We start from the raw sequence: 26718 nt of genomic DNA, 5'->3' as shown, positions 1-26718 counted from the left end.
CCAGTGTCCACGGAGGCGTCTGCAGCTTCTGCAGCCCCTGGGCTCGCGGCATAAACACCTGAAAGGCTTTCACCGAACCCCTGGAAAGCAGCCTCATCCGCCACGTTTGCCGCGGATCATGGCTAAATGGAAGTCAGAACCCGGATCTCTGGGTCCAAAACACTCCCCGGAGCGGGTTGACCTTCAGAAAGATGCCAAAGGCTCGTGGCCCTCTGCGAAGTTTCTGGACGGTGTTGTGTTGAGAGCCGCCCTTGCCGGAGAGCCAGCTAATCAATCAGCAAGTTAAAGGCGGCCTTCTGGGCTGGACCAGGTGGCATTAGAGTCTAGGAGAACCAAGGCAGGGCAGGGGAGGCGGTGGTGGTGGAGGGGGAGCTGGGGGCTGAACTGGGCTTCGCGTTGACCCTCGTGGGTGAACCAGACTCACGGGGCTGATGGTGCGTGGATTGACTCGGCGCCCTGGGACTGGAGGAGGGCGAAGCGCATCTTGTGGTTGCGCCAGGGAGCTCTCCCAGGTCGCGCGCGCGTGTCTGTGTGTGCACGCGTGTGCGCGCGCGCGCAGGGAAGGAGGCATGCACACTGCGCCCACAGGCAAGGCACAGCCCTCGTGGCCCCCTCTCCACCTCTCGCTCCCGCAGACCCGCGCCCGGGGCGGCCTCTGGGCCCGAGAGCGGGCAACAGTGCCGAGCAGGGCGCGGCGGCGGGCGCGGGAGGTGGGGCTGGGGGAGGAGAGGGGAGGGAGGGAGGAGGGAAGGAGGAGGATCCGGGAAGTTCTGCAGTTATTTGACAGGAGCCGGGGAAGCGGCAAAGGACGCGAGGACCGCTCGGTGCCAGGAGGGCAGCTGGTCGAGTCCGGGCCGCCTGGAGCGGTGGGGAGAGGACCGCGAGGCGCCGCTCCGCCCGCGCGCTCTGCCGCGCTCGCCCACCCGGCTCCCCCGCCGCCTTGCCAGCGCGCAGGGCGCGGCCGCTGCTCAGAGCGTCGCCCGCGCCCTCCGGGGCCGAGAGCCCCCGTCGTCCCCGTGCGCGTCACCATGCTGCTCCCTCAGCTCTGCTGGCTGCCGCTGCTCGCGGGGCTGCTCCCGCCCGCGCGCGCGCAGAAGTTCTCGGCGCTCACGGTGAGTCCCGCGCGCGGGGACCTGGCGAGCTCGCCTGCCGCCTCCTGCAGCCGGCCCGGCTCGTGTCCCCGCGCTCCCCTCCGGCCGAGGCGCCCAGGCGCGGGGAGCAGGTGACCCTCGGAGGGTGACGCCTCCTCCCAGCTGCCCACCTGCGGGGCCTGGGCAGGTGGGGCCCTGGCCGGTCCGTGGCCTGAGCGCGGAGGCTGGACGGCCACTGGCTGCAGGGGATTCCCAGCGTCCTACTGCCGCGGGTGGGGGGGAGTGGGAGTTACGGGTGCGCTCAGCGTGTCCTGCGCTCCCCCACTCACGGGTGGGCAGGGCCCCGCGCGGAAACAAGGTCTGGGAAAGCCGGCGCCGCCCCGCGGACTGTCCGAGGGCGGATCCACCCAAGACTCGGTCGCCAGCTCGCCGCTGACCCACCGCCTGGAGCGCGTTTGTCCGCTGGCGTCTTGGCTCTCGGCGTGTGCGCCTCGCGGACCGGTGACCGCTAGCTGGGTGAAGGGGCTGCAAGTGATGGGCCCGGCTCCTGGACCCCACAAGGTTCGCCTGACTCTCCCGGCGATTCTCCCTAAGAGAATTTAGAAGGAACAGATGACATTAAAAATAAAGATGATTTGTCACTAGTCTGGGAAGGCAGAAATCGGAGGGGCGATGCGGGGTCCACGTCCTGCGGTACCTTTGCCCCTCCGTTTCCTCCCCCAGGGCGGGGTGCTAGCGCGCAGGCCGGCGCTCCTGGCCGCGCGTGGATCACTGCGGTGACCGCCATGTGTTTTTCTTTCTTAGCCGCGACTTCTACCCCATGGCCTTGGCCGCCCCGCGCGCGGTGCCAAGCGCGGAGCCGTGCCCACGGGGCTGAGCCAAGCCACCGCGGCTGGCCCAGGCCGGGCGCGCCTGCAGCCCCCAGCTCGGGCAGACCGCGTGGGCTCGCGGGGTTTGCAAACCCATAATTAATGCAATCTGCAGAAACGAAAACATTCCACTTAAATGTGTTTTTGAACAAGTGTTTGAGAAAACACGAAGGTAGAGGGAACACCTCTGGTGGGCAGACGCTTTTAAGTGGCGGGGGACTGGTCCTGAAGGCGTTTATTGTATCGAAAATACCGACGATTGAAACGAGCTGTGGTCCGGTTCTGCTTTTCAGCAAATTTGAAGCAGTCCTGTGAGCCTTATTTTCTTTTTAAAAAGCAGTATGACGGGGGAAGGAGTTAGTGAGTTCATTGTTCATACCTAAAATTCTTCTGGAGCCGTCCTCGGGTCCCTGCCTTGTGTCTCACCAGTGACTTGTAGATTAGAAACTGCTCGCTGGAAGCTGGAATAGGGTTTTCACATGCCAGGCTTTCCCTATAGAGCTTTTACCTCCCCAGAGGGGACGTCAAATCATATTTACTGTGTGTGTTTACGTGTCTGTACATCTACGCATACATATGTGCACAGGCACACACACACACACACACACACACACACACACACATATAAAAAGAAATCCCTCTCTTAGTGCTTTAAAGGCCCTAGAGAAACAGAGACCGATTCTGGAAATGAGACCCTAGTGTTTTCTTCCAGGGCTTAGCAGCAGGTTAACTACAGTTGCACAGATTTTTGGAAAGTGCAAAAAGTAGACTGTTACCTGCCTGCTGTCCCTGGGGAGCCTCGGGCTGTGGAAAAGCAGAAGCAAGGTGCTTAGTTCCTGGAACAATTTCGGTAGAGCTTCTTCCCTCTCTCCCCACCACTCCTCTTACTTATCCATTTGCTTTAACCTCCCCGTCTTTCGCCTTCCTGAGACTGCCCCAAGGATTTCATGGGGTTCGGGGTGCCAGCCCCGTGTGGACTTCCTGTGCCGAAGGGGACTGTGCATACGATGTGAGTCGAGCCCCTTTGACTGCACGTCCCCGGAAAACTTTGTGCCTTCAAACCACATTTGCAAATAAAATGCTGGGTTGCTTTTGCATCTGGGAGAAAAGTTGAAAGGCATAAAATGTTTTGGCGTCCTCCTTGCCATCCCACACCCGAGTCTAGGAAACCGAGACGTCGGGTTGATGGGTCATGAGGGAATGTTAGCTGTGCTAGATCTTTCTGTGGTGCTAACCTCTTTTCAGATCACTCTTTAGTATTTGAGGATCTCTTTTGTTTCCAGAGGAATGGCTTTCTCTCTACAAGATTTACATCTGATCTTGAATAAGTTGGAGAGGCAGCTTGAGTCCATGGGAGCCGTTGGGGAGAGGTTGGGGGGACAGCTAGGTGTGTTCTGGATGTGTGACCCTAGGCAAATTACTTCACTCTCCTAATCTTCAGTGTCTTTATCTGTAAAGTGGGGATAAAATAGTAGTATCTTTTTAGCATGTTGTGAGAATGAAAGATAAGGCTTTTAAATATACCCAGTACACATTACTTCTCCAATTAACATTGTTTTTGATGGCACCCCATGCCATTGGCCCCTATGAGATGGTTTTGAAGGCCATAATTATCAACTCATGTTGCTGCGTGATTCGGATGTGCGTGGGTTTTTGCCCATCACAGATTCCTGGAGCACACCTTGCTGTGTGTATGAGCTTAGTAAGGCGTGTAAGACTAGACCGGCAAATGAAAACAACGCAATTCTGATTCTCTGCCTCCTTCTCTTCCATCCATTTCTAGAAAGAGGAAGACCTCACGGCCTCTTTGGGGTTTAGAAGTTTATCACTGGACTTGATCACCTCTGCTACGCTGTGTTCAAGACTAAGAGAATCTGCTTTGCTGGAAAAGTTTCTTTTCTTTTATTTTCCATTGAGGTCATTCTTTAGACATGGCACCATAAGGCCCTTTGTGTTTTTTCTCAGCACTCTCTGATGGCTTTGGATAATCTCCCAGTCGTTGATCAGACCGCAGTGTTATTTCTAATCAACAGATGTTGTTAAGTGTGTCTAATCTACCCTAATCTGAATCCACATCTATTTATTCCCTGAAGAAGTGGGTACATTCTAAGGCCAGACCATATCTGTTTCTCATGTGAAGCGTTCACTTTTTCCCTTTTTATTGCCAATGGCTGAGACTAGGGCATAATTTCTGGTATAAATTGTTTCGATTACATATAATTATATTCTTCAAACAGTGAACAGACGTGATCACAATTCCTCTCCTTTGTCCTAGGTGCCATTCTATGGGTTTTCATAGACCAGCCAGTAAACCCATACCGGGGTGCTTCCTTTAGGAGCACTGAGGAACGCTATTACCCATGCCTGCTCCCGAGAAGCATTTGAGATGGGACCAGTTGATTCCATTTGGAGCTGACTAAGTGGCATATTGCCCATACTCAGAACATAGAAGTTAGGTTACCTCCCTTCTCATACTGTTTCTCGTTGCCGATGGGTGATGCTCCCCCGAGTTCATATCCAGGACTTCGTCGTGAGCTCTTACTGAATGTTTCTGTGTCCCAGGCACTCTCTTAAGGGCACTTGTATGTGATTTTTCACTTAGCCCTCACAACAAACTAACCAGAAAGGTTCTGTTGTAGCCACGTTCAAGAGATGAGTAACCGCTGGACACTCAGCTGGTGTAGATGCGTCCAAAATTCAACCTGAAATTGTCTTCCTTTGGGGGAGTTCCCTGAACTATTTTCCAAGTCACCTTTGGGGACTTTATAATCCCACAGTGCCTTTCGCCTCTTAGACTGGGTGACCTTCAGTGCCTTTTTCCTGGGGTTCGGCACATGGTGGGTGCTCAGGACCTACTGATCTGGGGGACTGTGTAATGAGAGAGTTGAAATGGCTGTTTTCCACCCTACATGTATTTATTTGCTTTGAAAGGGAAGGAAGGAGATGGAAAAACATGACTTGCTCACATATAAATTTTAAAATGTTTCGTTATTAGCAAGTCCATGAGGGGATCTAATATTAATGTTGCTGAAACAGCAAAACCAAAGATGCTCCTCCACTTCCGGGGCAGTTATCATATGTCATGTATCCATCACCCTGTTCTGATGCTGTTTCGCTCAATGTTGAATATTATAGGGAGTGATTATGGTTTTCTTCTTCTCCCGTTGCAAATGCTCTGAGCACTTTTGATGCCCTGGGAAGGCTGCATTTCATTCATCAGCAGAACACGGACCACGGAGGTAGTTAAGGAGAGGGAAACTAAGCACAATCAAAATTTTCCAGCCTAGAAACCCATTTACATGGCGACGAAAAACCCAAACATCTGGAGGTCTCGCTTTAATTTTGATTTGAAATCAAGACGATAAATAAAACTATAAGCAACATCAGGCCCTAGCAAGATTGTGCAGTAAACGGGCATTGATGTAACATAGGTTGCAATGGCCCAGAACAGAACAGATTTCTAAGCAATCCTATATCAAAATAAACCTTCAGGACAATCTAGGATTTTAGGACGGGGACTGTTATTAAGATTGGCAGTGGGATGGAGGTCAAGGGTAATATTTATGTGTTTTTGAGTTAAAAGATACACTGTTCCACTCACACACTTAGAATGATGGATTTCCAGTAGGATTTTGAAATTAGAGAAGAAAATTTAAGAAATATTTTCTGAGCTCATTTGTAGAAGAGTAGAATTGTCACTTTCATGTTTCCCCAATTGATGGGACAAGATTCCACCGTTAATAATTGTACATCTTTAGAATTTGAATTACACTTAATATATTGAATATTTAACTGAAGCGCATAAGGAGAAAAGATTTCAGAAAATGAGATCCTAAAATTTCGTATGGGCTAAGAAGAAACTATTCTAAAAGTGAAAATAACAGACATTCTTACGGTTTTATAGGCTGAAAAATCAAAGAGCAAAGATCTGTAATATGACACAAATAAGTAGAAGCAAGTAAAATGTTAGTGCACATTTATATTGTCAGGATTAAAAAAAGGAAATTATAAATGGAAACTTGTATACTGCATATCTGGCCAAATTTAATTTGGATTTTCAACATGGAGGCAGTCTCAGAGTGAGTACAAAAACCATAATTATATTCAGATTTTTATTGTGTATGACATAATGTGGCATATTAACCAATTAAGCTGGCATTTAAGAGAAGGTGAAGAAATGTAAATACAGTAAATGAACTCCTTCTTCCTTCAATATAGATCTTCCTTCTTTTTCCTTTCTTCTTCTCCTTGGTCGTCATTTTTCTGTGTCTTGCCCAAATTCCAGTTAATCCTCTTTGCTTCTCTTGTGTCCAAGGCACTGACCATTAATGCTACTATTTCTATTTTAGCATTAGCTGAAATGCCATAAGAGGTTGTTGAGTTTCTCCTCCTCATCTTCTTTTCTCTAAAAGCATTTGTCAGTTCCCCTCTGTGGAGCTCTGTCCTGGTGGCCAGCTGGCTGTGGTGGGTGGGCTACAATAGTCATCTATCCCCAGCATCATGTTACTGACCCCATCCATTAGCAAGCCCCATGCCTATGGCAGATTTTTTTCTGGGTAAGCCAATTCTTAACATTTGAGGTTGCTGGCAAAGCGTCTTCCAATAATAATGAAGTTTCAGAAAGCATGAAGAGTTTTAGGTAAACACAATAATCTGTGGTACCTTTGATCACTGGTTCAGAATACTTCAGTATGGCATAATCTATTAGGCTCATTTCATTTGGATGTTTCTCAGATTTGTTGGATTTTAGTCACTTCTTAAAGAACAAATTAATCAGTTTGTTGGCAAAAAAAATACTGTGGCGAATAAGTTGACCTTACCCAAGTTGGGTTGTTTTGTTTATTTATCTTCTATACTCTTCAGTAATCAAGGCACTAGAAACAGATGAATCCGTCCGACCTATTAGAGAAGTGCAATCACAGACGATTGGTTTCCTTTTGGGGATGAGGAAAATCTGGCTGACTTCCCGTGGCTTTGCCTGCCCTGCTCAGGTCCATCCCATACCAGCCCACAACGGAGCAAAGAAGGTGGTAGGCATTTCTCTAGACCATGCCAAGACATTCCTGTATTGTGAATAAGGAGATGATGTTGAGGCGAGGTCGTGAAGGATGAAAACAGCCCCTGGAAGGGACTCTTTGGGACTCTGCCCCATGAATACCGCGTTGAGATGACCTTGGGAAGCCCTGACGGTGGTGACCTGGGAGTGGGGCCCTTCTCTTCTCTCTCAGCGGCTCTCAGGAGCAGCAGAAGAGAAGTCACCGTGCCACCCTGTGGAGCTAGGAGACTTCCACTGGCTGTTCTTGTGTAACTGAGACAGTGAGCGCTTCTGATGAGCGGTGGACGTATTTCTCCCTCCGAATGAGCTACATTTTTATGTTTTAATGAAAAGTTGACTAAGAAATGTTTTTATAGCGCTCTGAAGAGTGATGGAAAAGTACATTCCTGAGTGGGTAGACCCGATGATTTTAATTTCTCAGGGACCTTTGCAGTTGTAGGCTGGTAGGCTTTGTAATTACCTTAATTGCCTCTGTGGTTTGGCAGACACGTTTCGCCGAATCTTTTCCAATTTCATTATAACTCTGACTGCCTTAGGTGTTGTCGATCTAATGTGTCATTCAAAATCTAACCCCCATGTTCAAGTTTTTACATATAATTACCTTTTTTCCCCTTTCTTTGCTCACCTCTAGCCACTTTTTTGGCCCATCTTCAGAAGAGCTGAACATAGACTTGCCTTTTCTTCATTGTATCTTGTTAATGTTTCCTGATTGCTAACATAACTAATTTATGCACAGATGAATCTCACTTCACATGGAGTTCATCCCCGTACTTGCCCTTTTCTTACTCTACCATATATTTTTTTATAACATTGAGAAAAATATACGAATCAGAAGAAATATCACAGAACGCTCTGCATAACTTTGACAGTTGTAAAGGTCACTATTGTATTTTTCCTTCCATAAGAAATCAAATTCAAGTAAAAAGACTCCCAAGATACGTAGGTAAGAGCCAATCACTTTTAAATACAAATTAGAAATTACAAAATAAAAAATAAATTCCATGTCTGCTGCTCATTTTTAAAACAATTCATCAGATTTGAATGAAAGTGTTAGAGCAGAATTTAGTGCATTCTTTGTTTTCAGTCGTATATTAATTCATTCCTCCTCGGACTTGGATCTGTGTAATGAAGGCATTTTTTAAAAAACCAGTACATTTAAATGTAATTTTTAAAAATCCCCTTTGAAAAAAATTTAGTGTTCTGCCATATTGCGGTGACGAGTTGGGTCAAGACTGTCAAATGACTGGAATTTTGAAAGTTCTTGGCCAATTTTGGGGATGAAGGGTCCAGGCAGGGTGTCGCTCCCTGGGTGGAAAAAGCCCTCACTCGCACCCTTTCTGTGAAGTGCCGTGGACTTCAACACAGTGTAAAGTGTGCGTCAAGCTTTCCCATCACACTTTTATCTCAGAAAGCAGCCACGTTACACATGCCTGTTTTAAGAGGCACTGTTATGTTCTTCACAGTGGAACGGCCGAGTCAAAGAACTGACAAACTGGCAAGTGCCGTCTCCAGCACTGGCCAGGACTCAACTCTCCAGGCAAATCCCCTACTTCCCACTAGAGACGGGAGAGTTGCAGTCAACACACTGTCGTAGCTTCTTTCATTCAAGGTGTTTGTCTATAAGGAGAAAGAGGAGAAAAGAAGAGAGGAGCAGGAGAGGGCGAGAGGAAGGCCCCATCTCCCGTGGAGCCAAATGGGATGCTGTGACATCATAGCTCTGGCCAAGGAAGGCCAAGGCCAGGGAATCCTCTGTCTTTGGAAAACCCATGCACAGAGTTTCAAATGTTAAAGAGAGAGAGAGAATATGAACATTCTGGTGCCTGCTCTAATGCCATTCCTTGTGGAATAAAATTTGTCACATGGAAGATTCATCTTGGACCCTCTGTAAGAAGTTGTCGCGTAGGAAGGCGGGCAAGACTCTAGTTTTAATGCAGGTGGAGAAATCACACAATCTTCAGAAAGTCATCTATGGATGAATCAGCAAGAACTAACATTGTGTTTTCTGTAGGCCCTTTATTTAGATATTTAAAGATTACTAGCTCTTCTGAAGGCCGGACCCCCTTCTCAATGCGTCCATATCTTCCCGTCCCTGAGCCCTTTTTTCTCAAGCCTCAGAGAAAGGTTCTCTCTTCCAGTATTTGGAGGGCTCTGTGAAGATTAAATGAGTTCCCCACACCAGGCGTCTACACAGCCTTGCTCCCAGGCCCTCTCATCGTCCCATCTAAGGGATCATCACAAGCCCCAAGGCTCCACTTCCCTTTCTGAGCTTTCCACTCTCCCTGTTGAGACCTGGTTGATAAATAGACTTTGATGAACGTGGCCCCAATACCAGTCGCAGTATCTGGAAGGCGGTTGGTCATTCAGCCGCAGAGCATCACCTCCCCAGATGGCTCAGGTGCGTGGTTGGCTCCCATTGCTAAGTACTTTCTAAATGTGAGATTCTGTAAAGCCAGTCTCTCTTGGTAGTTGGCTTTTTGAGGTTTTTGAATCCATAAGTGGTACTTTATAGATGCTCCTGTTAACACTAAGTTTGCGTCCTGATCCCGTTATCCCAGGTTGGCACTGTCCCCTCTGGTGTATGCAGGTTTGTTAACCCTTGGTCTGTCTTCCTGTAAAAGGCACCTGGTGCCTTCAAGACACCTGAGGGATATGCTAGGCCTCAGTCCCAGGAGGTGAGACACAGACCCATTTCCATCTCTGCTTGTAGTCACTGCCCCAGGGAAAAAGCCCCAGCCGATATGTCTACCCACCTCCTTCCACCATCCCCCCCGGGATCAGCGACCTAAAAATCATCAATAAAACACTAAATTGGACTCTGAAGTACACGTTACTGTACATCTTACTCTAAAAAGCTTCCGCTAATCCAGTAATTGACCCTTTGTCCATAAGGTCGTGAATCCTCATCACTTCTGTTCTGCAGCCTGTTCCAGCACCTTGTGCACAGGCCCTCTCCTGGAATCACGGACCCGTTCCTCCAAGTAACAGGATGATGGCATCTGGTCCCTGGGATTAAGACTCCTGTGTGATATGATGAATTGTCTTACATCCTCTGGAAGCAGAGAGAGCCAGCCTGCTGTGTTCCTCCAGCAGTGTCTCGTCTGTCCTCGTACCCCTGCCAGGCAGCTCTCTGTTCTTCTTGGCTGTCTCTCTGTTTGAGTTCTGTAAGCACCTCAGGGTAAGGAAAGTGAGTAACAGCTCTGACCTGAACGCACACGTTCGCTGAGTTCTGGCTTCCCCGGATCCTGAGATACGTGCTCCTGTTGATTGGTTCTTCATTCTTAAAAGATTTGTCTTTTGGAGGGAGTTGCCAGAGATAGATCTTTCTTTTCATTTGGAGATATAATCCAGGTGGAGTCATGAATCCCTTTTTGTGCTCTCTTGGCGTCTCTCCTACCTTTTACACCCAGCCCGAAACACAGGTGCGGTGGCCCAGCGGCTGTGTGGACGAGCGCGTCGCCTGCGCAGCTGGAGGTTCCCTGTGTGACCACAGGAGGGAGCCCAAGAGCAGCCTGGCTCTGTCTTTCGAGGATGGGGGTTCAGAGGTGGGGTTCAGGGCTAAGACCACCAGCAAAGCTTCTGCCACTTTGACAACAGAAGGAGCTCCCCCTGGAAGGGGGGTCTCCCCTGAGCATGAGCTCGGGCACCCCATCCAACTTCCCAGTTTGAAAGATCTGACTCATGAGGCACAGAGGCTAACTTAGGGAATTCACAAACAAGGACATTTTTATTTGATATTTCTAGCAACCTTATTTGGAATATGCAAATCTGGTGTATGCATGTTGAATCCACTGCTATCGCTCAAATACTGGATAACAGAGCTATGTTACCGAAGGAGCATTTTGGTTTTAAATAACCAAAGTCAGGGGAGGAATTTGAGTGGGGTCGTCCTCTGCAGGGCTCCGGGCTGCTAATCAGGATGCTCTTTTCTTTCTGCTGCGGGATCTGTGCACTTAGTGAGTTCAGGTCATGTAAAGCAGAGACTTAACTTATTTTATCTGCTAGGTTAATGTGATTTTTCAGCGTCCTCCAGGGAAGGAAGCCCTCAACATGTCAAATTTAGGATGGGTTTTAACCTGAAAGGACAGTAACAGCAGCAAATCAGAATTCTGTGCCAAGGCTTTCAAAGTCCCTTCTCCGAGCGAGACTTTCCCTATAAAGTCTGCAGACACGCTGTGCGAGAGAAGACTCGGGCGGTGACTTGCCAGCTCCCGTCTCTCTTGAGCACGTTTTTTCCTGACCTCTCCTGGGCAGAAGCTCTGAAGCCGTTTAAGGTTCTTTGCATCCAAAACTCTGAAGAAAACTCTGTCCAGGTTTACAGCCCCAGGCCTGTCCCTTCTCTCCTTCCCACCCCTGTTTTCTTTCTGAGTTCTTTTTCACGTGACAAATGAGAGCGAGCATCTGCTGGCCACAGCGGCAGGTCATCTCACACACAGTTTCTACAGGTCAGGGGAGGAGGCTGCGCTCACAGCCTGGAGGTTTCCCTTTTCGGGCCACGACTTCTCAGAGCCTGGCGCCTGTCTCCAGGCTCGGCCGAGCCCGTGTCGTTGGCCCTGCGTTGATGTGGCGACAGGGCAGCCTGGCAGATTGATGCTCCATCAGAGGGGCTTCCTCGGGGGTTCCAGGGGTCCTAGACAGAGGCACAGGCAGCCAGAGGCCCCAGCATCTCCTCTCTGTCCGCCTGACGTCGGTGCCCCAGGCCTGGGCATGCCCTGGACGCTCCTGTGCGGGGCAGCCTGTGTCCTGTGAACACAGGGTGAGTCAGTTTTGAATCCAGTGTCTCCTCTGCTGTGGGCACACGTCACGTGTCCTCCCATGTGAGGAAATCTGGGCGGGAGACAGAGGGCAGGGACACCTGGGGGTGTGCTAGCAAGTGCATGGGGTTCCCCACGGGGAGAGGGCGCCCCCGGGCCCGGCACTGCCCTTGCAGCCCTCCCTTCTCAGAGGTGCTGTTGCGCCAGCGCTTGTCCTGAGGTCTCCTCCTTGTCTTCTTGCTTTACCCCTGATTTAAGAAAAATGAGAGAAGGACTTCCTTGGCCAAGTAAACAGAGAGGGCTAGAGATAACCTCTGTCTCTCTCTGTCTGTCTGTCTCTGTCGCTCTCTCTCTCTGTCTCTCCCTATCTCTGTATTTCTCTATCTCTGTCTCTGTCTTTCTGTCTCTGTCTCCTCTGTCTCTGTTTCTCTGTCTCTCCCTCTGTCTCTCTATCTCTGTCTCTGTGTCTCTGTCTCTGCCTCTCTTTCTATCTCTGTCTCTGTCTTTCTGTTTCCTCTGTCTCTGTCTCTCTATCCTTCTCTCTATCTCTCTATCTCTGTCTCTGTGTCTCTTTCTATCTCTGTCTCTGCCTCTGTCTCTGTCTCTATCTCTCTCTATCTCCATCTTTCTGTCTCTATCTTGACTCTCTCAGTCTCTGTCTGTGTCTCTCTATCTCTGTCTTTCTCTCTGTCTCTGTCTCTCTATCCCTGTCTCTCTGTCTCTCTATCTCTGTCTCTGTGTCTCTATATTTCTATCTCTGTCTCTCTCTGTTTCTGTCTCTCTGTCTCTGTCTCTATGTCTGTCTCTCTGTCTCTGTCTCTCCCTCTGGCCCTCAGGCTTCCTGCAGTCTGTCCTGTGTACACGTGGTCACCCCCAGCACTGACAAGGCCTGGAAACCGAGTTTTCTCCCTGCTGGGCTGATCCTCCTCAGGGGGAACGGTGATGGGGAAATTGCGCATCTGTGACAAAGTTCACCATTCAACTCTTTCACACTTTAAAGAAGACTCTAGTAATACCAGACTCAAAACCAGCTGCGCTGCCACTGTCCGGGGCAGGGTGAAGGAGCAGAGCGTGCCCTTTGCTGGCTTTCGGTCTAGGATATGAGTTTTCTTTAAGATGTGAAAGAATGAAATGGCGACCTTTGGTGAACAGCCTGGCTGTTTCCTCAGCAGGATCAGCAGAAAAGTCTCTGTGTGTGGGTCGGGACCCTCAGGGCCCTTAGCCGGGGCTGCTCTGGGACATACTTCTCGATGCTGATGGTGATGACAGCATCTTCTGGAAGCGGGGCTTTCTTCTTTGGTGATCGTGGCATGGGGTCTTCAGAGCAGAAGTGTCCTTCACTCTTGAATTCTCTCTGTGGTGCTGGACTTTCTTGAGGCTCTCCAGATCGAGGCCACATGGGAGAAGACTCGCTCCATTTTGGGGAGGGTGCTTTGGGATTTTTGGATGAGAGGGATTGTTAACAGGGAGAAAAGGTGAGATTTCCCAGGAGCAGAATCCGTGGGTTTCTTCGGGTGAGGAGCGAAGATGACGTCAACTGAGAGTGGCAGGGCTGCAGGGAGCCGCACCTGTGGGGAGGGGCGGGGTGAGGCGGAGGAGAGGTCGGAGGGCATCAGGACGTCAAGTTAAGGAGGGCAGTCTTTATAAGCGAGACCAGAGCTTAGGGAAAGGAAAATAAAATGAAGGTAATGGGAATTTTAAGAAGAATTGACCGGGAGCAGGTAGACACACGTAAAAGTGAAATGGCTCTTTTTCTGCCTCATGCTCGATTGTTTTCCTCCCGGCAAACGGTACCAAACTGGGAAGAGCAGGGCCCAGACTGATGTCCTCCGTCCCCCACTGAGACCTTCCGATGCTCACTCAGACACACTCTCACTTTCTCTTCTCGCCTCTGGACTCTCACTTGCGCGATGAGGGTGTCAGGTGGAGAATATGTTCAAACACTTTGAACGAAAACGCAGTGCGCCTTCAGGTTGACGTGGTGATGCCCTCCTTTACAAAACATAAATTCAAACACACTTCAAAGCCACCACAGCTCCCAGCGAGGCCACCACCTCCACAGCCCTGCCTCTTGCAGAAGTCCACTTCTCGGTGAGCCCCGGGAGCCTGGGTGACTGTGACGGTGGCAGTTACAAATGGCGCTCGTGCAGGACTCACTAAGCTGCAATTACCGGATGCCTGTGTTTTGCCTCTGGGGTGCCTCGTAATTATAAAGTGACCTGGAGACATCATTTGTACATGTGCAGGCTGCCAGATTCTAATCATATAGATGTGGTTGTAATAATCCTCGCAGAGCACCAGCGGTGGCCCCATGCCATGTGTCCAAGCCGCCTCTGTGAACAAGGCTGGGACGGCTGCTTTGCCCCTGGCTCCTGTGCACATGGGCCAGGCCGCTCTCCGGGCGCCACAACTCCCACGGCCTTTATATCCAGACCGTGCTGGAAATCGGTGTGGCCGAGGTGGGCAGGACACGAGGCCCAGCAGAGGGAAGGCCCCGGTTTTTCTGAAAGTTTTGTTGTCTCCCTCTTTCCTTCCCTTTCCCACTAGTGTAAGGGGAACATCCTTGTTCTTCTTTAGGTTTAGTTGTTACGTGGCTGACTCACCTGTTCGCTGTCTTTCTGTGGTGCCATTCACGGCACGACGGCGTGTGGCCGGTCCTTTTCGCCTGCGGCAAAAGTGGACACTGTAGGCCCCATCAGGAGACAGACTCTGCTGTGGAATTTAGCACAAGGCAGGCCTCTTGGACTCATTCCAAAAAGACTGCAGGGACCTGGTGGTGACGTGATCCTGCAGGTGTGGCCCCAAGATAATGCTGTTGGGGGTGCCAGCACAGGGGCATGCCTCACTGTGGCCCCTACGGGGCTAGTGTCAGAGGCAGTGAGCCATGGGGGGCAGGAGGACTGAGCTGGCCTCCCCTGGAGGAGACGGGCTCACGGTGCCCGCCTGGGGGATCGGATGCAGCCAGTCCTGGGTCCGGGGCTCTGAGGGCACAGTTCTGATCCTCGTTCCTGGGTTTACCGCTCCCGGTGGGCCAGCTGCAGAGTCTCTGCCTTCTGTGCTACAGAATGAAAGCGTGCCTTCTTCCATCACCATGCCCTGTGGTCCCCATTTGTCCTTTTCAACACCAGTTCCCCATAGAGTCCACTTCTTGGGGGAAATGAAGGTCCCCTGGGCTGGACCAGCCCCTCCGCGGCCCACTTCCTTAATAACACAGCAATAATAGCTAATGTCACGCTGACTGTGTTCAGCGCCCTGTTCCAAAGGATTTCCCCGTGTTAACTCCTCTGTTCTTCACTACCCCTCCGTGCAGTGGGCGCCATGATTGTTCCCATTTTTCAGACGAGGAAATTAGGACACAGATGGATTAAGTGAAGTGCCCAGGGTCCCCCAGCTGGTAGTCATGGGCCTCGTAAGCTCCTGACACGATGGGTTGGATGGAAGATACAGACAACCCAGGTCTGTAAATGAGAAGCTCAGAGCCAGACCGGAGCCTCACTGACCACGAAGTGTTCTGTAGACTCATTCTGGTCCAGGGCGCAGAGTCTGCTGGACTCGTGGACGAGGAATCTGGGTCACGGACAGGAAACACAGCAGAGGACAACCTGGACATCTGCAAGGAAAATTCGCCAAACAGATACTTCGGAGATGAGCTCTTCCCGTTAGTCATGCCTAGGACAACCCGAGGGAGAGTTAAGGAAACGCGATGTTGGCGCCAAGTGCAGGCAGAAGGAACGCGTCTTGGGTCTGGAGCTGGCGCCTCCCGGAGGGGGTGTTGATGGTTTCTGGGAGCCCAGGGGTTGTCGGGGTGGGAACAGCCCTAAGTCAGCATGGGAAGGTTGGCCGGACTTTTCTCCTGGGCTCTGGTTCCCTCATCTGAATCTCACATCTCTTTCAAGCCTTAGGTGTCTGTCTTACATTATCTCGATTGAGCCATGCTTCTCTCACTGCAATTTTGAGCTCTTTAGAGATCCTTCGAAGATAGCTTTTAATTTATCATAAATAAGATAAAATTCACTTTGGTTGACTGATACTCCAAAAAATTTTCTCAAGTGCACTTCACTTGCCTCAAACTCATATGGCTACAGCACAATAAGCACACCTAGGACACACCTGTAAATGACCACAGGGCTCCTCGGATGTAATAAACCCCAAAACTCCAGGCCTCCAAGCAGTTGTTCAGGGAGAAATGCTAGGATAGCCTTCTTAGAAGATTAAAAGAAATTCTAGAAGCAATGTAACAACATAATACACGTTTGGGAAAATAACAATGCCAATCCATAATGGTACCACCTAACACATCTTCTCTCATTTCGGATATCTTCTTTAAAACTTTCTCATGGGATTTTTTTTCTTTCTTTTTTTTTGGTGAGGAAGATTGGCCCTGAGTGAAGATCTGTGCCCATCTTCCTCTATTTTGTATGTGGGACCCTGCCACAGCATGGCTTGATGAGTGGTACTTAGGTTCACTCCTGGGATCAGAACCCATGAACCCTGGGCTGCCGAACTGGAGCCAGCAAACTTAACCACTATGCCACCAGGCTGGCCCCTCTCATGTGATTTTTTAAAGACATTGTTATGATGAGACTTTTGTGGTCCCTTTCACTTGGTAACATTTAGAGTTAGGACAGATGCAAGGAGAAAGTAAGTCTATCTTCATTCCTTTTCACCTCACACACCTGAGAGTCAGAAGTGGCTTTTACAGGTCTGTCCATCAGTCCCTTCATTCTTGCATGAGAAACCTGAGCCCTGGGCAGCCTGGGGCAGCCAGGTGTGCAGCCCAGGTGTTTGGACTCAGCTCCCCCAGCCTTCTGCCCCACTCCTTTGCTGGCTCGAGGTTGAAAGAAACATTTAATGCCTGATGTTAACAAGAGTGATTTCAGCGTCTAAACCTTGGTGGTCTTACCTTTGTTAGGATGAAGAACTTATTTTGGTGGCAATGTGTTAAGACAACAGCATCGCTTTCTAAAATTAAAGATGCAAAATAACATGCCCGCCATGGTGGATGTTCTCAGGTTTGTGTGCTTGTTAAATGGTCGTGAGTAATAGCCTGTGCACTGGGTGGGCAGGAGGACCACTGGATGAAACCCTGGACCTCGGCTCCAAACTCTGGAAGTCCTGGTGTGTGTCTGTAAGACGCAGGCCTTACGTGGTGTTTCGGCTGAAAGGATGGGGAAAATTTAACCGCCTTATCCAATTTAGCCAACACCCAATGGTGTTGTGTGCACTATGAATTTAAAGAGAATCCTTTGTGAAACCTTGTTGGGCGATTTTTAGAGAATCCCTAAAATGTGACACAGAGGATCTTTTTAGGTGTCCGCCCTTTCACTCGAAGCTGACCGACTAATGTTTAATCTAGTGGCTTCTCGTTTGAGTGGGGTGTTGACTTTTCTCATGCTTTCTTGTAATATTTAGTAGGAACCGGACGTTGAGTTTCGGTGCAGCTGGAAGCATTTCGGATGTTAACTTTCTTCGCTCTAGGAGCTCATTTTATAAGGGAGGATCTTGCTCCTTGATGCACATGGAGACATAGAGTTCTCATAAGTGAATTCGGTAAATCTGCGACCAACAGACACGGCAGATGGGAAATGAGGCCGAGGAGCTGGACTCCGTTGCTCCCGACGACACTGTCTCTCCATGTGTGGGTACTTGGTGCTCACGTCAGAGTAGTTTTTTTCGGGGTGCTCTGGCTCAAAGCCTTTGCTTTGAGGTTTTTGGGATTCCCCTGAGCTCTCTGCATGCCGTGACAGTGAGAGAGCAAAATCCAGAGGCACCCTTGGGAGAAGCGCTAAGTGGATGCTCACCTAGTAAGAGAAGCTGATGGTCCCACAGCTTCTAAGAGTCAAATGACCTTTATAAAGGTTGGAAATTTCTTATAATCCTCTAAAGTGTCATCTAATAGGAAGGTCCCACATGTATCTGAAGACCCTCTGGATCAAAATGGTTCAATTCCTCTGGGAAAGCGGATGTGGGCTCTCGGGGACAGCCTGCTCTTCTGTCCTTGTGTCATCAGAGAAGTCCCCGCCCCTCCTCCATCCCATCCACGTCTCAGGATCTCCATCCTTAAAATAAACACTGAGCCAAACGTGAGAAACAGAAAATATTAAAGTGCAAGATGAGAATTGTCTGCATAGTATTAAATAACATACCCTTTTTTCTTATATTTCCCTGAAGGATCATCTCATTTTGGTAAATGGAATCATTAATTGCGAAGAAATCAGAGCTAGAGGAAATGCACAGTGAAACCATTTCAGTGCCAAGTAGGTGTCTGTCGGCCACATTGGGTTCCAACGTCCACGAGGGTTGTTCCCTAATAACAGGAAGGGAAAGGCAATTATTCTGAGTGGTTTGAGAGGTTAGTGAAATCCGAGAGTTGTGATTTTTCCGTTTCCTGCATGTGGACAGTGGAAGGAGTTGGACATCAGAGTGTGAAGCAATGAGCCAGCTGGGGGAGGTAAACATCCCCAGAAGGGGGGAAATTGGGTGAAAACGTGAGGTGCCTTGGGAACGAAGAGGGCAAATCAAGCAGCTTCTGGATGATATCCTGGGCTTACGGAAAACACCAACTGAAAAATACCTTTGCTGGTGTCTCCCAGATGGTCTCAGGTCCTGGCAGGTGCAGGCAGGGCCGGGGGCTGGCATGGTGTCAGCAGAGCGTGGTGAAGGGGGTCTCCCCTGAGCGAGGCAGGGGGACAGACTGGGATGGCTCCTGAACGATGTCACTGTTCATCCCCGGGATTTATAATCTGCTGCCACGTTGATCGCAGCTCTGGGGCTGGCCCTATAGTCACTCTTCCCCTAATGACCACCTGATCATACTGTCCTACGTCCAGACTCCGCCGGACAGGCAGCTTGTGCAGAGCCCTTCCTGGGGTATCGTTTTCAGTGACAAGCCCCCCAAGATGGACCAAAACACTTGGGGATTATTAGCCAGTGATTGGCCCAGACAGAATCAGTTTCATGAATAGTCAATAAATTTCCCGTTGTTGTCTTAACACCCCCTCTGCATCCGAGGTTCAGAAATGACTATTATGGTGTTCCCACCAGCTGCAAATAGACCAACCTGAAGGGGTCACGTGCCACAGACTTTTAAACTTTATTATTGACCTTGTAGGCAGTACTATTCTGCAGGTTTCCAGATTCCACTTTATTCTGTCGTCATAAAAACCTATCTCTGGGACAATATTGTATTATAGAAAGTCATTTGGGAGAGGAATAAAAAGCCTCAAAGCATCAGCGAGAAAAATTCCAAATGAGGGCAAGAGAAAACAGACTCTGGAGCGTCCGCAGGACACCGTGGGTGCCCGACTGTCGTCACAGCAGGTGATGTACCAGCATCTGAAGGGCTGGGGCTCCACAGGTCCCAGGAAATCCTGTCCCAAAGGATGGGCGGCTTATTCCTGGGAGCGATGCCCCCAGAACCAGACTGGATTTGTCAGAGCTCGCCCGCCTCCATCGTGGAGAGGGAACCCGACCAGCCTTTGCAGGTCCTGCTGCTTCATTTAATCTGCAGAAAAATAAGGTTTTTGCCAAAGCTTCAACACACTCATTTTTTTTTTTTAATTGAATTTCCCTCTTGGTTTATTTACTCTTCACTCAGCAAAAAATAGTCATTGAACCTGCAGCTCTCGCCTTGTAGCTGTTATTTCAAATTCTTTTAGTTGCAGATGGACGGTCAGCTTCTGTTCTTACCTGCTGGACGGTGAGAGAGCAAACCTGGGGACGCTTTCGTCTCCCCCCAAAGCTTCTGGGCTCAATGTGAAGGGGTGTTCTCCAGTTGTCAGGATTTAGATGCAACGTAGGGCTCCCCAGGTCCCACAGTGATGGGTCCGTCGCTGAAGAAAGATTTGTGGAAAGTTCTACTCCAAGGCAGTCCAGGCTGCGGGGGACAAATTATGTGGCTTTGTGATTTTTTTTTTTTTTAAAGATTTTATTTTTTCCCTTTTTCTCCCCAAAGCCCCCCCGGTACATAGTTGTATATTCTTTGTTGTGGGTCCTTCTAGTTGTGGCATGTGGGACGCTGCCTCAGCGTGGTCTGATGAGCAGTGCCATGTCCGCGCCCAGGATTCAAACCGATGAAACACTGGGCCGCCTGCAGCGGAGCGCGCGAACTTAACCACTCGGCCACGGGGCCAGCCCCAGTGGCTTTGTGATTTTTAAAAACCATGTTCTTTTTTTGCCATGAGCTCCTTTGCTCAAATGACACATTTTGCGAAAACCCCACATGAACCCAGATGAAATCGAGGAGCTAGAGAAAACGGGGTGTTGGCCTCAAAGCCTGGGCCTGGGCCAAGTTTGGGTCCTGCTGAGCTGGGAGCAGGGAAAGGTTAAAAAGGCAGCGTGGGCAGCGTCCGGAGGGAAGGGCAATGGGGGCCAGTGGTCAGCTCCCTGCCTGCTGGGCCGGCACACGAGGGAGGAATTCCATCCTTTTCTCTCCCCTTCTCTCAGTTGTAGTCAGTTTCCAAAAGCCTCAAGAAGAAAGCATATTTTGCATAGTATTTGTGCACACGCTTTGTCTGGGCTCTCGGCACTAGTCCCAGAGGATGAATTCTCCAAAACCCCCAGCTGCGCCCAGGGCGCACCTGCGATGTGTTTATTTGCACCTCAGCCAAGGCCGGGTGTGGGAAGGAAGCGGGTGGGGCGGGAGGCCAGAAGACAGAGTCATCCTGCTCACTCGGCCTCCCCAAGGGTGCTTCGCAGGCTGAGGGATGAGGAGCAGAGCCGCGAGGCTGTGAATCCTTGGCCACTCTTCTGATGTCTCTTTTAGGCGAGGGCGGCTCTGGCTGGCTTTGTCACAGCTGCCCTGGGCACTGCCCGTGACCGCTTGGTTTCACCCAGCTCTCAGGACAGCGTCTCTGTGGTCCGGCAGCTCCCGCTGCGCTTCAGCAGCAATGCATTCGGAAGCCACGATGCTCCTACAGTCCCCACTGCAGTGTGGATGCAATCAACAATCCATGCAGTCAAGCAAAATACAAATTATATCTTGTCCACGTGAATTTTGCTGTATGTGACATATATCTCAATAATGCTGTGAAAAATTATATTTTTCCTTTCAGATATCTTACTGGGCATATGCAGGCCCTTTTCCTATTGATCAAGGATTATTTCCTTTTGATATTCCTGGCATGAATTTTTCTTATTTAGACTTTTATTTATTTATTTATTTTGTGGTGAGGAAGATTGGCCCTGAGCTAACATCTGTTGCCCATCTTCCTCTTTCTGCTTGAGGAAGATTGTTGCTGAGCTAACATCTGTGCCAATCTTCCTCTATTTTGTAAGTAGTATGCCGCCTTGGCATGGCTTGATGAGCAGTGTGTAGGTCCTTGCCTGGGATCTGAACCCACAAACCCCAGGCTGCCGAAGCAGAGTACACGAACTTAACCACTAAGCCACCAGGCCAGCCCTAGACTTTTCTTAAATTCAGTGTAATACCTATTATGTGAAAAGATTTATCATATATGTAATGAATGAAACTATAGCAAAAAACTTGCCTCATCTGTATTTCTGAGGAAGTACCAGTTATTAGGATTTTTTGTTTCAGCAGTGGATGCATTTCATTAATAATTATCCCTTAAACGCAGCTCCAGGGGGCTTTTGGGTTTGTGCTGTCTGCCATTCTTGGCTCAGTGAAGGAGCTCTCCTTGGATCAGCATCAACGACAGTGAACAAAGGGAGAAGCTTGAGACAAAATGCCCAGGATATTTACCACGTTAACATCTGAGCCGACAAATGAGACCTCGAGAGTTCTCGTGTCCCACAGTGGTGGGGCAGGCGAGGGGCGTGTGAGGTCAGGATTTGGCCAATGCTGCTGCTGTCATTCTCGGAGCACTGCTCTAAAGCATTGCTAGGCTTAACAAGACTGATTTTCAAAGCCCTCCTTTTAAAATGTGTAGATGCTCGAGGACAAAAACCTCGAACCACCCTCCATCTTCTTCCCCGCCGCAGGGATGGGCCCCGTGTCAAAGTTATTCTGGGTGTTGATGTTGATAATGAAGGCTTGTAAGGCCAGAGCCCGTCTCTGCATCACCAGTGAGTGCTTCTGAAGTGCTGTACGGAGGTTTTAACAGGTCAGGAGATTCTAGCGATAATTCTGCTGTTTCCTGGTCTCGAAAGGAATGACTGTACCAATTAGGCCACATAAATGAGGATTTTGAATAGGCTGCATAAGGCAGGTCTGGGTGCCCTTCACTGATGGGTCTAATAGTTTCTCTCATGGCAGCCTTATGAGCTTGGGTTCCTTCTGGACCAGCCCAGATGGGGACAGGACAGGATAGAATTGTCTTCTGTTGTGGACCAGGATCCAATGTGGGCAAGGCAGTGTTGTGTCCTGTTGTGGACCAGGATCCGACGGGGACAGGGGAGTGCTGTGTTCCGTTGGCAGGCCCGAGCTCCCAGGCCTCCATAAGGCAAACCCCCTTCTCCAGTTGTGGGCTGGTCCTCTGCGGCCTTGGGCAGGCCCTCTTCCGAAGGTCGGAGTGTGTCTCCTGCGTTTTTGCCTCTGCTCTCTGCAGGAAGACCAGAGCCTCACGTAGTACCTCTGAAATTTCTTGTTCTCTTGGCAGTTCCTAACCGAGCAGTGCGTTCCAGAGTGAGGAAAATTTTGCAAAACTGACGGGCTGGGCTGTGCTCGGGGTAAGGGAGTGTTTTTTTCAAACAGATCCGGGCTCACTCCTTCTTACCAACATGAAGATTCAGCTGGTGGAGGGTATATAAAGGCAGTAGAATTCAACGGGCCAGGGTTTGAAAACAGAAGCAATTTTCTAAAGCTTTCTGTTTGTAAATGATGTCCTGAAATCAACAAACTTTAGCCATTCCTAGCATCATGCAAATTCGGGCCAGCACCTAAAGCCAAATCATGTGTCTTTGCGGTCAATATAAGCAGAGTGTTTGGCTCCCTACCAGACTAGCTGGTCAGCGTAGATGACGTTTGGGAAGACAAAGACCCTTCATCACATGGTGCGTGTTCCCAAGGTTCCCCGCGTGCGGCCTCATTAGAAATGTTTTCTCCTCTCTTCTAGAGGATTGAATGGAAATTTCCAGTTTACTCAATGAAATTGTGCGTATCTTTTTCCTTGTCTTTGGGCTGGAGGACTAAATTAGAAACAATAATTTTCTCTCAGCTTGATCTGCTCATAGAAAATACATACGAAATTTTAAATGTATTCATTTTCTCAAAATTGGCCTTCGTCAGTGACCGTGTGTATGATTTAGTGCAGAATTTCTCGTACAGTGAGTCAGGGCCAACATCCCTCAAAACCACCCACCATGCTGGATGAAGATGCAGGTTGGCATCCACCCTGGGCCCCTGAATCAAGATGTGTAGGATGAAGCCCAAACATGCTCTTTCTAAAGTGGAATCTCCTGGCGACCCTCAGGCACATCCCAGTCTGAGAATCACCCACCTAATATTAGTCTTTCTATGGAAAGTCTTTTAGAAATATGGCTGCCAGCCGTTCCTTTGTATGACATCTTTTCTTCTCCGTGAAAGAGACTGGCCAGTTAAGGTATTTTGCCATTTACGTAAAACCTGCTGTTTGAAAAAGCAATTTTTAGACTTGGCCACCTGTGGCATTATGTTGTCCTGTGTTGAACAAGGATAACCAGATTTTTGAAAAAATATTTCTATTCCAGGGTCCCGTAAGTGTTTCTCCGACATTTTATGTCTTGATAAAGTCATGTTGGATGTGTCTGTGGTCACAAATCCCAAGACACCGAACATGAGCCAGAAGTTTGGACTATTTCCATTGCCATTTGAGCAACTAATTTTTACCAAAACCTAAAAAGGAGAAATATGAAATGGGAGATGCTGAGAGATCATTATGTATACATTTTGCTCTATTTAATTTCATGATAAGACTGTGATTTCCACCTGTACACATCCTTTTTAAAGTGCTCCTTTAAAAACCTTGAAGATAGTGATGTTGCCTGTAGGGTGGGTGGCGATTCCCACCTTGAATTCCGGGTGCTGGCGGCTGACTCGAACCTGGTCTCATGTGCATTTCCATGAAACTTTCCACATTGCTATGATGTTACAACACCGTGGCCTCCGGGCATCTTGATGTGTCTGGAACAGGATGATAAGACCTTTTGCCAAATTAGATTTCAGATTTCATCTCTCATGAAAATAGATGGAAATGCAGACGTGTTTCCCCTCAAGGCATAAATTAGGCCACACTGCAGAAAGAGGTCGGTTTCTTAGGAACAAAATCGTTTTTCCTTTGGCATTTCATTTTTCATTAAACACCATCTGCATTCCAGTGATTTCCAAGTTGATCTGTCCAACCAAACTCCAGATGCTCAGACAACTGCCTTCTTGATAGCTCCATAGCCAAGACCGCCATGCACAGCTGCACGGGCTGCACACTGCACAACTCCAGGGAGCATCTTTCATAGACATGATGAAGCACAGTAACCAGCCCAGGGTAATGACTCGAAGTGGCAGTTATTGCTGCTATTGTTTCATTTAGAAAACAGGGGGCAAGTGACAGAGTTGTCAACTCAACATCAACTTTGCCTCTGAGGCATTGGATATTTTCCAGCGTTGGACATGGAAGTGCGTAAAGAGATCGGGTCCGTTAGACTACGGTTTCATAGTTATTGGGCTGCATTACTGGTTCATGTACCTTTACCTGATCCTCTGCTGCTAACTACATAGAAAACTAGCTTCTGGTCTTGGGGCTAAAGACTCAGATACATTTTTAAAGAAAAAAAAGAAAAAGCAAAGAATGTAGGACAGATTTTACTGCAGTTTCAGATCTGTTTACTTTCTGTTGCGTTGACGCTTGTGATTCAGACTTGGAACCTTGTTTTGTCTTTAGCTGTCCTAAACTGTGGAGGTGGCAGCTGGAAATATGTGAAGGAGGCTTGTCTATGTTTTAGATTTTTGGGAGTCAACGCAGACGGGTGGGAATAGCAATGATGGAAACGCGTCTTTGACCCACAATTTCCATTACATGTGATTATCACTCATTAGACGAGAAAGTGACATTGAAATTTACTCGAGGGGGCATAGACCCTGTTTTCTACGTTTCATTGGATGCTTACTTTTTGCTATTGTTTGTAGTAACTAATGCTTTTTTCTTGCTTTGTTATTGATACATGTCCATTTGGGTGATGGGCATATAGTTATGTATTTTCAGTAGGTTTGAAGTATTTTATATTAAAAAAGAAATGTATAAAAAATGATTTTTAAACAGAAAAGCAGCGCAGGTCCACTGTCGAAATTTGAACAGAGACAAATATGATGAAAGCCTTAATGTTCTGTTATGTCACCACCCAGAGAGTGAACACTGACAAAATCTTGCAGCCCTGACAGGTTGCAATCTTTCATCTCGGGTGTGTCTGTGCACGTGTGTGTGCTGGATATGTGTATATACGTGTGTATACATCGTGTCTGTAAAGTTGGAATCATATTCTACGCTTGCATCTTTAAATATATTTTTTTTTTTTTTTTTAAGATTTTATTTTTTCTTTTTTCTCCCCAAAGCCCCCCAGTACATAGTTGTATATTCTTCGTTGTGGGTCCTCTAGCTGTGGCATGTGGGACGCTGCCTCAGCGTGGTTTGATGAGCAGTGCCATGTCCGCGCCCAGGATTCGAACCAACGAAACACTGGGCCGCCTGCAGCGGAGCGCGCGAACTTAACCACTCGGCCACGGGGCCAGCCCCTTTAAATATATTTTTGGCTTGCAAATATACAACAAATATTTTTTACACCTTTTATAGACTTTTTAATGGATCGGTACATTTCTAATGCACAGATTTACTGTAATTTATTTAGCCAAATCCCTATTGTTGGATATTTCATTTCTTTCAGATTTCTTTTCCTAGTAAAAATAACACTGCAGGGGCGGGCCCAGTGGTGCAGTGGTTAAGTTCACATGCTCCGCTTCGGCGGCCCTGGCTTCACCAGTTCAGATCCCGGGCATGGACTTACCCACTGGATGTCCAAGCCACACTGTGGCAGGCGTCCCACATATAAAGTAGAGGAAGATGGGCACAGATGTTAGCTCAGGGCCAGTCTTCCTCAGCAAAAAAGAGGAGGATTGGTGGCAGATGGTAGTTCAGGGCTAATCTTCCTCAAAAAAACAAAAAGAAAGAAAAAAAATAATACTGCAGGGAGCAACACTGTGCGTAAATATTTGTGTGCTATTTTGATTTTTTCCTTCCCCTATATTTTGGGTGTGGCATTGTTGGGCATCAACATTTGAAAGGCTTCTAATACACATTATAGAATTAGTCGGGGTTCCTGCATTTATGAAACATTTGGAACTGTTGGAACCACTTGGAGCAAGTCACTCCCTAAGTCTCAGAATCAGCAGATTTACTTTTCTTGGTTTTTGATCTAAGAAGCCATGTTCATTATAGACTTTTGTGTGCAATAATACCGATGACTCCAAACCTTTAACTGAAGTTGAATTAAATTAGGATTTTTTTGAGTCTTAATTAAGGTTGGTTAGCTTAAAAACTCGAGCGTATACAGTTTCGTTTTCATGTGGTTCTGCACTTTTCAAATCCTGGTGTCAACTAGAAGCAGATGGGCCCAGACCCCGAAGAACGGTCTTTCCTGTGGACACTCCAGCCCACGCTCGAAGACAAATTGAGGATTGCTCAGATGGACCTCCAAACCTCTAGCTGGTGTGAGGTCACCAACCACAGCCGGCGCCCGCCTTCGCTGGCCTCGCCTCCTACCTCTCAGACTCAGAGTCTCTGTTCTTCACCTTTTCAATTTGCGGAGTAGGAAAATGTATGCTTTGGGCTTGTCGTACGGTACTTAGTCATTAAACATGTGTTTGGATGGACTTCCAACCATTTCTTTCTCTCCCCTGGAAAGTTTGACCAGTTGGTATTTTTATAACTTCTTTTTCCTACTAAGGGAATTGACGAGTACAGTTGGAAGCTCTGCACATACACTGAGTCCTGTCTCTTTCATTGGTGGACATCAAGCCATAAAAG

The 26718-nt window shown here is 48.5% G+C and overlaps 1 protein-coding gene across 4 annotated transcripts in view; it reads left to right on the top strand.

Annotated features, from left to right (window-relative positions):
* The first annotated feature begins 524 nt into the window (after window positions 1–524).
* The window catches only part of SMOC2 (SPARC related modular calcium binding 2), a 172582-nt gene continuing 146388 nt past the window's right edge, over window positions 525–26718 (top strand). For 2 of the 4 annotated variants that reach the window (XM_008513548.2, XM_008513383.2), the window contains exon 1: window positions 555–1112. In XM_008513548.2, coding sequence (XP_008511770.2) covers window positions 570–1112 — 543 coding nt within the window. In that variant the 5' untranslated portion in view covers window positions 555–569. Of the gene's footprint in view, window positions 1113–26718 lie in introns of all 4 variants that reach the window. The other 2 variants (XM_008513310.2, XM_008513478.2) reach the window with 2 other exon arrangements.

Source organism: Equus przewalskii, chromosome 32 (genome assembly GCF_037783145.1).
Source record: "Equus przewalskii isolate Varuska chromosome 32, EquPr2, whole genome shotgun sequence".
NCBI lineage: Eukaryota > Metazoa > Chordata > Mammalia > Perissodactyla > Equidae > Equus > Equus przewalskii.
Note: the sequence above shows the minus strand (reverse complement) of the source record. Positions and strands in the feature narration are given on the sequence as shown.